This window comes from Macaca fascicularis, chromosome 9, assembly GCF_037993035.2.
Source record: "Macaca fascicularis isolate 582-1 chromosome 9, T2T-MFA8v1.1".
NCBI classification, from domain to species: domain Eukaryota; kingdom Metazoa; phylum Chordata; class Mammalia; order Primates; family Cercopithecidae; genus Macaca; species Macaca fascicularis.
The window spans coordinates 113,126,387-113,141,796 of NC_088383.1; the positions used below are offsets into that span (position 1 = coordinate 113,126,387).

The following is a 15,410-nucleotide window of genomic DNA, read 5'->3' on the forward strand; positions in this document are numbered from 1 at the left end:
TTAGTCTTCTGATTTCCTCTAACACCTCTCTGCGAATGGCTTCCACCTGGGTATCTGGGCCCTGACTTCTTCCCTGAACTCAAATCCTGCATCACCCACTGCCTGCTTGCTACCCTCGCCAGAGAGCTGGGAAAGTGGCTGTACTTCAGGATGAAATAGCTGGATTCATCAAGTGGAGTCATCCACCTAGTTCCCTGTTTCAGTTGTTGGCACCACCAAGAACCCAACCTGTGTGTGAGGCCTTCTTACATTTAATCTATTGCCAAACCTGTCAATTCCACTTCAGTGATACCTTCCACCACTTGCTCCTCACCTCCATCATTACCAACCTGGTCCCAGCCAAAATGTCCCTTCTCTGGATGACTGAGGAGTTCTTTTTAACTTGTCACTGTGTTTAGTCTCTTTCTCACCAATTTTTCCAACATATGGCTTCCAGAGTTCCAGTCCTGGACCTCAAATATGATTGTTTTGCTAAAAACTGTCTGTGGCTTCCCATTGCATATGGAATAAAGTCTAAACATCTTATCCTAGCACTGAATCTGAGTCCCTCAAACCTTTTGCACATAAGTACCCCTGAATTTCCAACTTAAGCCCTGGGCTCTCCTGGCTGTCTTTGCTTATGCTGCTGCTCTCACAGCTTGGACAGCCCCATCTCTCCATCTTTGGGTAACAAACTCTTACTCATCATGAGGACCCAGCTCAGATGTCACCTCCTCCATAGAATTTTCCCTAATTTCCTCAGCTTAAAATGATAATCTCCATCTGCTTTACACAATTGTATTTTATCTGTCATCTTAACTTGTCTATTAGACTATAGGTCCTGAAGACAAGATCCATGTCTGATTCATTTAAGCATTCATCAAGCCTTTCTACACAGTGTTAAACACATAGCAGGTGCTGGATAAAATACTAGTTGGAAAAGTAACTAAATGGGTGAATGAATGAATAAATGAGGTAGTGAATGAATGAATGAAGTCTTCAAGTAATGAAAATCCATAAAAGAAATGAAGGAGGAGTGGGGAGAAAGGTGAGGGGCAGACACAGGTGCCCAGGATGTAAATCTTCAAAGAATGAGTGAAGTTTCTTGGGGAAGAGAATGGTTCTCTTGTATGGTTAGTAGGACTGATACCTTCATACGCATGGCGGGTAACGTGAGTTTTCCTTTCAAAGGTTGAGCCTGGGGAGTTGGGCAGAGTGGAGGCAGGTGAGTGAGCCCTCCTGTAACTAGAGGTGGAGGGATGGCCTCGTGTGCTTCCAGCTGCAAGAGGGGAAAAGCATAAGTTTTCAGTGCTTCAGCAGAGAGGTGAACCAAATGGTTACTGTGACCCAACTATATTAACCAAGTACACTCAGGGAGGGCTTTCGGGAGGGCACAGCTGAAAGGGGCCACCTCAGCATTCCCCCAGCTGTTCATAAATGGAAAGGTGGAATTATTGCCTGGGAAAGTCCTTCCTGTGCATGGTTACCATGCATGGAAATGGAAAGGATTTGGCAGCATTTTTCTTGTAGACACTGCTTGGAAGGACTAGAATATAATCCAGCTTGGAAGTGTGCCTCAACAGGTAAGGGCAGGTGTTTCTGTTGGTCAACCTGGCTGTTCTTATGCCTTGGGGCTTCCTTTTTAGTTTTACTTTCAAGTATTTTAAATGGCTTCAGGGGATATCTGGGTGCTTCTTGTTTTTGTTTTGTTTTGCCTTGCTTTGCTTTGTTTTGTTTTAGTTTGAAAGAGTGCTTCACTGGGAACAATGGGCCTGTGTTGGATGCTTGCCCAGTGGAATCTTGCACAGCATGGGATCGCATGTCACCAGCTTCCCTTAGCACAGTAACCCAATCGTTAAGTTTCTTTTGTTGTTGTTAATTCAAATTGTAAACCCTCAGGCGTGCACATCGTTCTCTAAAGAGATGGCTTAAAGAGAGTGATTTAGTGGGGAAATAGCTATCTACCCATGAAGTCTTCTTAATTAATGATAGTTATTTATATTGTGGACTTAATGAAAATGGATCTGATTTTAAGCAGGCTTCAAATGCTGATGATTTATAATTTACACTCCCATTCTCCACCCCCGCCGTCCAATGGCTGTGTGTTATTTAGGTAACTCTTGGGGGCATTTGGAATGGATGACAGGTGATTGTAATTGTCCCTCTTGTGCACCGATTCGAAATCGTGTCTGCCCTGTGTCCTGTGTAGGACTTTCTTGGTGTCTCTCTCTTTGTCACCCATTCTTCCCTGACCCGTTGCACCAGTGGGCACTCACTTGAGTTTATGTAGCCGCTGCTGCCATGAGTCAGGCTTTGTTTCTCCAGCCGGCTCCCTCCACCAAAAGAGCCTATTTTGGCATAGCCATTGCTGGTCCCGCCTTCTGCCAGGAACAAAAGCAGGTGACAGTTTCAGGGTGGAGTCAGGCCAGAGGATCCCCTGTCCCCCACCATGTGGAAGCCTTCCCTGGTTTTTCACCAGGACCTTCTTAGTTTGGGGTCCCTTTCTCACCTACATTATAAGATGCAAGCTGCCATGCTCCAGTTTCATTGTTTTTTGTTTTGTTTTGTTTTATACAAATATCTAGAGTGAGTATTCCACCTGATTTAAAAGAAAAGTCTCCTGGGTGGAATATAGCAAGTTGCGTATTAGGAAATTTTAAATATTAGAAAAGGCTGAGCGATGAAAGCTCCTTGAGTCCAGGACCTGGTTGGGCTTGCTTTTTCTGAGTGCCTGGTCGGCACCCAGGCATGACAGCGCCTAGAAGTGCTGGAAGGGCGTGTGGCAGCTCTGTGTTGCTGGTGTTCCACCTGGCAGCCCATCACTGCTCCAACTTCACCTGCTGGTGGGTGGGCTCTCCTCATCCCCAGGGAACAAGGCTCCCTGGAGATGGGGGCAGGGGGTAGGTTTTGGGCTCAGATCAATATTACAGGAGTGATAGGAGCTCCTGGACAAAAAAAGTAGCCTCAACAAGAAGCTTGACTGGTAGCCCCCAATCCCTGCTCAGGATAGATGAGATATCCAATATTTTAGCATCTGGAATAGGCAAATCTACAGAGACAGTAGATTTCTGGTTTCCAGGGGCTGAGGAGAGAGGAGGGAGAATAAGGAATGACTGCTAATGGTCACTTCTTTTTGCGGAGCCATGGAAATCTAAAATGGTTCTGTAACCATGGCTGCATAACTTGGTAAATATACTAGCAATTGCTGAATTATACACTTCAAACTGGTGAATTCTGTTGTATAGAAATTAATGTCAATATAGCTGTTAAAAAAGATTTCAAAAATTTTGGAGCTCCCATGGAGAAGGTTAGAAGTGTGGGGCCCTTCAAATGTGACCTACTGAAAAGAAAGCTATTGAGGTAGTTACTTACTTGGTGGTAAGGATGTAAGTCTTGTGGTTACTGTTTCAGTGACAACTAGAAAAAGACAAAGAAAAGGTGAGTTCTTATGTAATGCACTGACACCTCTGGATCTTGGCAAGGTCTAAGCTCTGCCATAGGCTAAGCATATTAAATTAGGTTCGACGTTGATTTTTCTATGCTTGTGCTTTAAGGTATATGATCTGACCCACTGTGCAAAAAGATATGAGCAATAACAATGGGTTTAATATGCTTGGAAAATAAGTTTATATCTCTTTGGAGCCAAAAGAAGTTAGCCACTGTTTGAAACATAGGTAGTTTTGGTATTGATGTCTCTCCTTAGACAATTAGATCCAGTCCAGACCTGGTCTGAGGTTGAAGGAGGACCAGGCCCTCTTGTCTCAAGTCACTCTGTTTCTCTGAATTGCTCCTTCCCCATTGTCTCTCAGTCCAGCTGAGACCAACACCCTGGCTGACTTCACTGTGTACTTCTTCATGAATTTGGAGGTGTTCAAGAATATTATGTTTTGTTCTAAAGTCTTCAGGGCAACCGCTGAAGTTGTGGGAAGGAAGGGGGCTCCTGGTAAGTCACATTTGGGGTTTGGCAAAATCAGTGATCCAGGCGCATCACAGACAAACTTGAAGAACCAGCCCCTTGGCCTCTGAAATTTAGTTCCTGTAGTTCTGAGAGATGGTGAATCCATCACTCATGCTCTGACTGTGGCCCTCACTGCTACCTCTGTCTCTGGTGGGTATACAGAAGCCCCTACCTATCTGGGGATTTTGTTCTTTAAAAGCAAGTTTCCAGTGTGCGTGCTTGCATGGATGGATGCATGCATGCATGTGTGTGTGTGTGGCATGCATGGGCACGTATGTGTGGGGAAGGTGGTGAAAGGAGAAAAGAGTAAAGGAAGATGGTGCAGGATCATTTTGTGCTACTTTCACCTGTGCCGCTGACACCTGCTCCATCCCACACAACTCTTATTCACACTGTCCTTCTTTATACTGCATTTTGCTAATTAGTTTGGTTGTCCTAGCAAGAAAATGCACTTATGGACATGCCAGAAACAGTACTTAATGCATAAAAGGAAATGTTGGCTGGGCATGGTGGCTCACGCCTATAATCCCAGCACTTTGGGAGGCTGAGGTGGGCGGATCACAAGGTCAGGATTTGAGACCAGCCTGGCCAACATAGTGAAACCCTGTCTCTACTAAAAATACAAAAAATTAGCTGGGTGTGGTGGTGAGCACCTGTAATCCTAGCTGCTAGGGAGGCTGAGGCAGGAGAATGGCTTGAACCTGGGAGGTAGAGGTTGCAGTGAGCCAAGATTGCACCATTGCACTCCAGCCTGGGTGACAGAGCAAGACTCCGTCTCAAAAAAAAAAAAAAAAAAAAAAAAAAAAAAAGGAAATGTTTTTCTAGAGTACAGTGGCAGCTTGATTTGAAAAATAGTCCTTGAGCTTTCACTAAACCTCTCATTGTACAGACCTTTGGTATTCTTCGACACATAAAAATAAATTATTTCCTAACTAAAAGTTTCAAAGGTTTCAAGTCTATGGAGCCAGAATTTTTTTTTTAATTGGAGATATATGAAAGTCATGGAATAAGTGAAAGAGTTTCCTGACTTAAAGTTGGTAGGAGGAGAGTTTAAATGTCTCTGAATTTATTATTTGGGCAGTTTCACTAAATAAATGTATCTGTTTTCAATTTTCAGTGTAGAGGTCAACTATGATATTAGTTTTATTTCAACTTTGTCTCTGCAATAACTAGGATGTTATTCATTTAGATTTCTGTTGCCCTGTACCCCTAAATTTGGAAATGATAAAATAAATTATGGTGAATTCATTTAGCATAATGCTATCTCATCATTAAAAATGAGGGTTATAAAAACTATACATGGAAATGACAACCTTCATCATTCAAGAAAAAGCAGGACATCTTTTGACATAAAAATCAACAAGAACTATCTTATGAGAAGGATTAAAGTCCATTTAGGAACACATTTAAACATGATACAGTGGTTGTGGTAAAATTATAAATGAATTACTTATTCTGTTTCCAAATTTTTGTTACTTTTATAATAAAACACATAAATTTAAAAATTCTGATGCTCTTACTTCTTTCAGTGACTTCAGTACCATCTCTGTTTTTCATGGTTACATCCATACCAGAGCCACCTGCAGGAAAAATCAGAAACCAGGATAGTCATATTTATCATTGTTTTTCGTAAGTATAGGTCCTCACTGTTGAAGCTGATAACCAAAAACATGATTTCAAGAATTTAAAGCATGATTCTTTCATGTGAGTATTTTTTACAAGATCATTCCCATTTCTTATAACACGTATAATAGAGATTAATTTAATAGTTCCACTTTGGATTCTATTTCTTTATGTTGGGATCTTATTTTTCAGTCTCTAGTTGATCAGCCTGCCCCCTGCTGAGCATCAAGAGGCTTACATAGCAGATTAGGTGTCCTGACCTTTGTTTGACTATAAAATCTCCATTCTTTTCCATGGTAATAAATAGCTGAAGGGGATCTGTCAAGGCACTTAGTGCTATCAACTAATTCATTTTAATGTCTCCCATAATGTTCATTGTTCTATATAGAACTCTATGCATATGAGACATTCATGCTTCATTATTTTCGAGTCTGGAGGTAAGAATGGCACTTGATGGATTTAAATCAGGATAAAAATAATTTTATTTGTCGTACTTGTATGGAACTTTACTCTTTCCAAAGTATGAAACATTCACTATAATCAGCTCTTGCATGCTTATCTGCAGACATAAGTATGAAAAACAGTTGAACAAAGCCTGTAAAATCTATAGAAGCATGTAGGAAAATACATATTTGTATTTTTTATATACTCCCTTCATTCTTACTCTGCTTCTGAAAAAGAAAACCAGTGCAATCTTGTCCACCGTGTCCCTCAGCATGGATGGTATGAGGCAGGGCTGTTGCCAGAGGGCAGTGGGAATGAAGGCTCAAGTGTTAAACACACAGGAATGCACAGCAAAGGTTCCATCCCAATTGGGCTCTTCTCTTCTTGCTGTGCTGCCTGGCCCCAGGTTCTGAAAGGACCTGAAATCTGACTTTCCCTGTGATTCTCTCCCTTCCTCTAACTTTCTCTTCCTCCAAAAGTTTATCTTTTGGTTGTAGTTCGAACTGGGTTCTAGAATGTGAGGCACACTGCTTCTGCCAGGTGCCCCTTGCTTGAAGAGCTCTCCTTCCAGTCTCTGCCTAGTGCCTTCAGGCTTGACTTACCCAGTAGGCAAAGTGGTCACAGTGCCTAGGCCCACAGCACATTTTGGGGCCCACAAAATGTTTACTTTTAACATCAGAAGGAAAAATGAACAGAATCTAATCTGGATTATGTCCTTCTTTATACCAATGCAGTTGTAAAATAGAATTTTAAAAAGTTTTTTGATGGAGGAAGGGGCCTACAAAGGCAAAAGTGTCTAGGGACCATGAAAGTCATACTGTGGCTCTGGGTGACTTCCTTGATGAAAACCAAGACCAAATGAGACCAGCTGATCAACGATCTGGTGGTATAACCAAGATTCGTACACTTAGCTTCAGGGCCTGGTAAATGTGCCAACTTCTTGCTCATTGGTGTTTCTCAAACACAGCTCAAGGCAAGGAATGAGGCATCATGGAAAAAATCCTAGCTGGATCTGAGAAGCCACAGAATGTCTTTATAGGTATGTTTCCTGGAGCTCAGAGGAGGGGCTCCATACACAGTTTAACAAAGGAGTCCAGCCTCATTAAAGGACAAACCTGGCCAGTGAATCTGTCTGCATTCCAGCTATAACCTATATGACTTATGTCATGCAAACCTACGTGCAACTGGACACCTTCTTTGCAATCCTTTGTTTAAGCATTAATTTGATACCTCTGAAACCCTTCTCTGACTTTCTTTTTAAAAAATAGACAATAAGCTGTAGATCAGGAGGCATTTGGGGAGATTAAACCTTTAAATGCACCTGGCAGTCAGTGGGGAGGTGACTAGCTTTCTAGGATGGTACCTGAATTGATATGAAATATTACCATGAAATGAACTGTTTATAACAATCCACAGAAACTTTTACTTCCTATAAGTTATTGCTTATTTTGATCTTTCAGTGAAAGTTGCTGCTGACAGCTATACTTTTGGGATTGGCTGGATGGGTTCCACTTGCAGTCATTTAGGAAGATGGATCATGACTCTGTTTGCTAAGAGTACAGTCTCCAGGCAGCAAACCTGGAAAGTTTTGCTTGTTCTTTCTTTATCCAGAAAAATAGCAGGCATTTCTAGGCCCTCCATCTTTTCCCTGAATCCCGATGACAAAGGATTTCTGCAGTAAAAAGCCAAGGGTTCCCCACCTTCCAGATGGCGTGAAGTGATGACCTACTTAGAAATTAGATGCCTTCCTTCACGGCCTGGGAGCTCCTCATTGGAAGGTACTTTGTGGATGTAACCGGCTCTAGGCAGGTACAGGTAGATGCCTGTCTCTCAATCTGAAGCCACCCCAATGTCTGTGTGTCCCACTGCCAATCTGAGGTGTCAGGTAAGTGTTGGGAGACTGATTCCTTTAAACCAAATATAAGAGGAAACTTTCTATAAGTGAGTTATATTAAATGGAGAATGATGGCGTGGCGCACAAGCCTGGACTAGGATCTTCCCATGGAACCTACAGTATATCCCAGGACTTCTTTTTTACACATTTTAAGTGCTGATAGTTTTTTAAAAGTGTAACATTAGGAAAAGGAACGTTTCCTGCCCAGGTATGTGCCTGCGCCTGCCTATCCTAGCAGGATTCACCAGTGTGTTCATCTTCCCAAAGCCCTACTTAATGGAAGCACTGTCAAATAACATAATTTTTAACTTCTCAGATAGTTGGGCCACTTCACTAGAACTAAGGATGAGCAGATCATTCAAGCTCTCAATTCCAAAATTATACTAATTTCCATCCATAGTTCTAAAGGGTTGCTTTGTGGTTATTTTATAGTTAATGTTTTTGTGAAGGTGTAAAAATGATCCCATGTCACTTTTCTAGGCAAGAAGACACAATTTTAAATCATTTTTCTACTTTTATGAGCTTTTTCCTTTCTATTTTATTTAAATGATGTCACATCTACCTAAAACTATTCAGACGATGCTGCTGTCTAACATACACACATACACAAGGACAAACCACTGTTAGTGACAGTGAACCATCACGTTAACTGTTTACCATCATATTTGGGTTTAAACCATCACGTTATCTTATTCTAATGACACATGAAACACTTTGTTCTTGATACAACAAAGATAATGAAGAAGCTAAGTATTTTCCTCTCCATCTTTTGTTTTAGGAATGTTTCTATACTCTGTTAGTGAATTGCAAGTATTTTTATAGCTTCTATTACTCCAATCTTTATACACTTTAAGTTTTAAAACAAAACAACAACAAAATTGCCAAAGTATTAGAAAACCATCCACTGGCTATTGACCTGAGAACACAGAAGGGCTCAGCAGTTTGACTCCAGGAAAGCCAATGCCCTGGAGTTGACTGTCTCGGAGGCTTGGCTTTGTCTCTATAACACCCCGGAGATGGGTTTGCCGCTTGCTACAGTTGGCATCCTGGATTGTCATGACTGGGGGCAGGTGGGATAGGGCACCAGCTTTGTGATTATGCTGGTTTGTTTACAGTTGTGTCCTGCCACTGTTAATAATGGCAAATGAAACAAACAATGTAAACACAGACTTCTTTTTGTTTTTCATAATCTGAGAAGGTAGTTAGTTCTTAGTTCTGGTCAGTTTCACCAATCTAAGGAGTTTTTTCCTGTTCTTTTTTTTTTCTTTTTTGAGACAGAGTCTTGCTCTGTTGCCCAGGCGGGAGTGCAGTGGCGCAACCTTGGCCCACCGCAGCCTCCGCCTCCTGGGTTCAAGCAATTCTCCTGCCTCAGCCTCCCAAGTAGCTGGGGTTACAGGCACGCACTGCCACGCCCAGCTAATTTTTGCATTTTTAGTAAAGATGGGGTTTCACCATATTGGCCAGGCTGGTCTCGAACTCCTGACCTCAGGTGATCCACCCACCTCGGCCTCCCAAAGTTCCTATTCTTTTTTAAGACAGAATCTGGCTCTGTTGCCCAGGCCAGAGTGCAATGGTGCCATCACGGCTCACTGCAGCCTCAATCTCCTGGGCTTAGGTGATCCTCCCGCCTCAGCCTCCTAAGTAGCTGGGACTATGAGTGTGCACCACCATGCTTGGCTAATTTTGTATTTTTTGTAGAGTTGGGGTTTTGCCATATTATCCAGGCTGATAAGTTTCTCTGCAAGCTTGAAGCAGAGCTGTTCATTTTAATTTTTCCTGTGTAATCTCTGCTCAGACTCATGTGGATGTTTTGCAGGGCCTAAGAGTAAAGCAGGACCCCTCTGATTCTCTGAAGTACGTCTGTGTGGGGATAGACATCTGTCTTAAGTTAGCTCTGACAGATCTGTGCCTTAGCTCTAAGAGAGAACATATGGAGGTAAGAAGAAACTATTCTGCTTTTCAAATGAATACCTTTTAAAAATCTCACTACGTTTCACAAGTCCACTATTAGACTACTGATTAATTGCTTCTCAAAAAAAGGAATGTGCCAGAGGTTTTGCCTCCACTTCAAAAAGTAAAGTGATAATTTGTCAGTTACCAGTTAACGTCATCCACTTAGGTATCTAAACTGGTAATTCTCATCTCAAAGTGAATTTTTTTTGGCAGGGGGAAACCCAAGTTGACTCGTAAGAGTATATATACAGGAAACAGTTTTCTTCCTTTTTTTTTTCTTCTTCTAAGTTTGATCCTGGAAAATTCCTGAATTAATTAGATCATTTCAAAGATCACACTTTTCTTTAGATTAGAGGTAATTTTACAGCATGGTAAACAGCAATGTTTACCATGTATGGCTTAATCAGAGAGGCCCAGTCAGCACAGGGTTGTTTCTAGAAGGCCCCTTACCTATACTTTAACTTCACCTCTGAGTTGTTCTCTTTGTCCAGTGGAGAGAGAGAGACAGAGGGAAGAGGAGAGCAAGATAGCGAGAGGGGAAACTGAGATTGGAAGAGAAGGAATTATAAGGCCATATCATATTCTAAATAAAACAACACAAGTCATTTTACAATGCTGAAAACAATACAGAAAGATCTTGCCTCTAGACCCCGCTATATTTTAACCAGCCTTCTCCTTTTCCCCACTTATTTCCTTTGAAAGACCTATCCTAAGCAGAATGCATACAACAAAGTCATCTTTTATAACCAATTAATCACTTTAACCAGAATGCTAGAAACTGCAGAACTTCATCTTCTTTTCTCCAATAAACACTTATTTTCTAAACAGCAAACCTTACATCAAAGTCTCAGAGAAAGGCAGAAAGGTCAGTCTTCCTGTTTACTTACCTGGTTTGAGGTTTTGAAGGAATTGGAAACAACTTTGAATAAATCCCCCTCTCTCTTTCTTCCCCTGATGTTTTCTTCTAGAAATTTGCAGTGCTCACTTTTTTTTTATCCAGACCCAGCCAAGGTGTGTTAAAGCTGAGTGATCTTTCAAAAATGTTCACTTCTCTTTCTCTCCACCTTGTTTCTTTCAACTCTTTGCTTCCAAACAAGTCCTGACAAAGGTGTGTCGTGGTTTACAGCGTTACTCCACCCTTCCAATTATCTGACACTTGCTGGATTTAAAAAAAAAAAAAATCTGCCTGCAGGAATCAAACTTTACTGGAGGCAGAAAGCTTCTCCTTCCAGAATTCCAGATTAACTGTTTATAGGCCCATGGGGAAAAGGAAACAAAAGACCAGCATAAAGGAAATGCTTTTTTATTGCCTACCTTCTATGGCTGGAGAACTGCCACAACTTTGTGGCAGTACCCTTTCTCAGTGCCATGGGTACTGGAATCCCACTGCATGATTCAGGAGTGGTCTAGGCACATGGATGGCCTGTGGTCATAGTGCCCGAGCCCTAGAGAAACTGAAGTTGGCAGGATTTATATTCAAGGTCTCTTTCCCCTATAGATGTCTTTGTCCTCTTTCCACTCTTGTGACTCAAGGCAGGTCAAGCCCATCTAGAGAAAATAGTTGGTGAACTAATTCATAATATGCGAATGACTGAATGTACTGAGCAATTGGTGGGGTAGGGGTTCATTTTACAAAAGAGGCAACCAGATATAGTGATGCTGACCTAAAAGAGTGACATGTTAGTGATGGAATTTTAGGCATTTAGCCACCTAATAATGGAGAGAGGTGCTGTTGGGGAGTGATAAGGACCTTCCTGTCCTTCAAATCAGGTGACCACATAGTGTCCATACACCTAAAGACATGTGTGGGCTTCCAGATGTCCTGCAACTCCAAGTACATCCTGGGCACCTTTAGATTTCCCTAGATGGTCTACTTGCTTCAATCAGGATAATTTTTATGAATACCTGGATAGCATCTGGCTTTCCAGGGGGCCCAAAGACTAGCTTGAGACCCTTGGTGTTGGTAAAATGGGAAGTCTGACCCTGGAACTCACTCAGGCAGTCCTTTGAGGCCATAGCACATTCCTGGCACCCAGCGCCACAATGGGATCCCCAGTTCTGAGGCATCATCCTAAGATACTGGAAGGGAGCAGTGGGGCCCCTGCGGCATAGCACTGACGTACGACTGCACCTTGCTATTGTGGGCACTGCATCCCATGGAAGGGTAGCAGACCACGGCAACACCTGCGGGGCTCTTGCTCCTAAGCTGCCCATATTCCACACTGGAGTATGCATTTCAGAACCCTTTCAATGATGCAGAATTTGACACTGCTTTCCCCAAATAAATACTCAACATGTCTTCCATCAGTCCTATAGGAGAAGAACACTGAAGGACCCAGAACACACAAAGCTTTCAGCATAAAATAGACATGACCCTGCATCATTTATTCCTTTATTCATGAGTTCAAGAATTAAACAAAAAGATATTGGCTCCTGCTTGGAGCCAGGCTTTAAACTATGTGCTAAGAGTTTGGTGGTGAAATATGGACATATTTCCTGTGCTTATGGAGTTCACAGTCTAATGGAAGAAGACAGGCCTTACATAATATATTAGTCGGTGAGGGTTCCCGTAACAAAATACCACGAACTGAGTGGCTTAAGCAACACAAATTTATTTTTTCACAGTTCTGTGGGCTGGAAGTTGAAGATCAATGTGTCAGGAGGTTTGATTTCTCCTGAGACCCCCTCTCCTTGGCTTGCAGATGGCCGCCTTCTTGCAGTGTCCTCACATGGCCTTTCTCTGTGCATGCACATCCCTGGTCTCTCTCTCTCTGTGTCCTAATCTCCTCTTCTTATAAGGACACAGTCAGATCGAATTAGAGTCCACCCTGATGGGCTCCTTTTTACTTAAATTTAACTACTTCTTTAAAAACCCTATCTTCAAATAAACTCACTGAGACACTAGTGATTAGGGCTTCACATATGAATTTCAGAGGGACGCAATTCAGTCTATAACAGTTATGTACAATATATAATTGCAGATTGTATATATATATATTATAAGAGCAACTGCAAGAATGTGATAACTATTATAAAGAAAGTGTACCGACTTGAGGCCAGGAGTTCAAGACCAGCCTGGGCAGCATAGCAAGACCCTGTCTCTACTGAAAAAAAAAAATAGCTGGGTATGATGGCATATACCTGCAGTCCCAGTTACTCGGGTGGTTGAGGCAGGAGAATCACAAGAGCCTAGCTGTTCAAGGTTACAGTGAGCTATGATGGCGCCAATGCACTCTAGCCTGGGTGACAGAGCAAGATCAGAAAGAAAGAGTACTGGGTACTATGAGAGCATAAGAAGAGACATAATCTTGGAGAGGAGTGTTAGGGAAAGTCGTGCTACGTAAGTGATAGGTGAAGGTTGAAAAGAGATCAACACAGGTGAAGGGCAGGTTGGAGAGTGTTCTAATATCTAGATGGGGCAAGAGTCTCTGAGAAGTCTCTCAGGTGGAAGCTGCATGGTGAGATGGGGGAACAGTGATGAGGCCAATTTGCTCAAAAGCATCAAGTGAAGGGAGGCAGGCAGTGAGCAAGAGGCTGGCAAGGGAGGCAAGACTAGATCACACAGGGCCTCACAGGCTGTGGAGGGATGTGTTTTGGGTTATGTGACAAATGTTCTTAAGTTGACATTAAGGAGCAACTCGCTACGGGCACTGGGTGGGTGTTCGGATTATTGATCCCAGGAAAGAAGAGCAACTGCAACTAATGCTTTCTAGAACTACTGTGAGCCAGATATTTTACATCCATTCTCTAACACAATCCCCACAATGACTCCGAGAGGTATGTAACATTATTATCTTCATTTTATAGCTGAGAAAAGTGAAGTTTGACTGAGTAACAGGCTAAAGGTCTTCCATCTCGTAAGTGGCAGAGTCTAATAGATTCCACTTGACTCTTGAACCTTCATTTCCTGCCTTGTGTATTATTAAAATTTAAGTCTGCTCATAACTGTGAACTGAAAGAAAATGGGCAATATTAGAACAGATCAGGCTGAGAGCAAATTATAACTAAAAAAAAAAAAAAAAACCCCAAACCATCTGAACAGTGAGGATGTTTTCAGTTAACAGCAGTATGGTATTGGAATAGTTTATTGATAGTTTTAGATAGAAATCTGTTTATAGAACTCAGCAACCACAGACCAATCAATTATTCAGCTATAACAACTATATAAAACCAAACACACAGGCCAGGCATTGTGGCTTATACCTATAATCCCAGCACTCTGGGACGCCAAGGCAGGAGGATCTCTTGAGGCCAGGAGTCTAAGAGTAGCCTGGGCAACATAGTGAGATCCCATCTCTACAAAATAAAAATAAATTAAAAAATAAAATAAAACTAACATGCTAAGCAACCATCAGAATCAGCATGGATGGTATTTTCCTTCCCTTGGGTTCCTATAAAAATATTGGTATTCTCCAGGTACAATAAAACAATCAGATCTATAACAGATAACCCCTGAAGTTAATCAGTCAAGGATCCTCTAAGCTAACTCAACAGCTGATAAGACTGCACGTCTGTGTGTGCACGTGCCGGTTCTCACATATTCAGATGTGCATGTGTGAGTAGTGTTTCCAGAGTCCTATATTAGGCACTTTGGGGGAGAAGAAAAAAGAATTCAAGTACTCACATTCTAGTTATTCAGTGTTCATAGTTTATTGTACTTGGCAAATCTGTGAGTAAGACATGGTACATGGAGTGAAAGAAACTTCATTTAACATTTATATATTAAGTTCCTACCATATGCCTGGTAGTAAGGGAGTTGTTTTTTAAATGTTTTTAAATTAACCAGAAAACAACAAAATTCTTGCCAAAATGAAGAAGCAAAGAGTCAACTTTAGGAAATAGAAGTGACTAAGACACCGGAAAGGTGTTTTTTGCTCTCTGACTGTGTTTGGATCTGCGTTAATGAGTCACAGTAATCCATTTTTGATGGACTAGAAAGGAAAGTACCTTAAAAGGCAACCTGGAAAAATAGTTATACTTCCAAAATTATCGACTGACTTTTAAATACGCTGGGGAGAAAGAGTGTCTTTTCATGTGTGGCCCAGATTGGCACCAAGTGACCAGACGCATCACTCTCTGAGCAGCGTGAGTACAGGCAGACTCTGCTTTATGTGGCTGATGTGTTTCTGAAAAGGGATTTGTTTTTGGTGACCAGACTGAGTGCTTTTGCCAAGTGACTATTCCCTACCTTATGGAATGTTTGTAGACGCATATTTTCTTTATGTGTTTGGTTTAAAGGGGTGTACCCAATAGGTGGATTTCTACCTATTCTATGATTCTTCTCTCATAAAAACAGTATCACATGATAGTGCCATGATGTATTTATGATACTTTCACCAGGTATCCTATAGCTTTGGGACACATTTTGCCCTCCATTCTCAAGAGATAATAAGAAATAAAGTTATCTGAGAAGGAGGTGAGAGAAAACAATTTTATATTTTCTGAGGTAATTCCAGTATCTATAATTGCTGATTCAGCTCTTTTGTTGGACAGTAAATCCACTGATTTTTTTAAAAAAACCTAATTCTTACATATTAAATAAAAATAATACAACAATTA

The 15,410-nt window shown here is 41.6% G+C and overlaps 1 protein-coding gene across 1 annotated transcript in view; it reads right to left on the reverse strand.

Moving 5' to 3' along the window:
* Positions 1-10,945, reverse strand: part of COL17A1 (collagen type XVII alpha 1 chain) — a 55,693-nt gene extending 44,748 nt beyond the window's left edge. The window contains exons 1-5 of the mRNA XM_015456648.4: positions 10,739-10,945; positions 5,458-5,517; positions 3,352-3,396; positions 2,256-2,360; positions 1,130-1,258 (exon numbers count right to left, since the gene is read on the reverse strand). Of these exons, the coding sequence (XP_015312134.3) occupies positions 1,130-1,258; positions 2,256-2,360; positions 3,352-3,396; positions 5,458-5,506 (328 nt within the window). The 5' untranslated portion in view covers positions 5,507-5,517; positions 10,739-10,945. The remainder of the gene's footprint in view (positions 1-1,129; positions 1,259-2,255; positions 2,361-3,351; positions 3,397-5,457; positions 5,518-10,738) is intronic.
* Between the last annotated feature and the right edge of the window lie 4,465 nt (positions 10,946-15,410).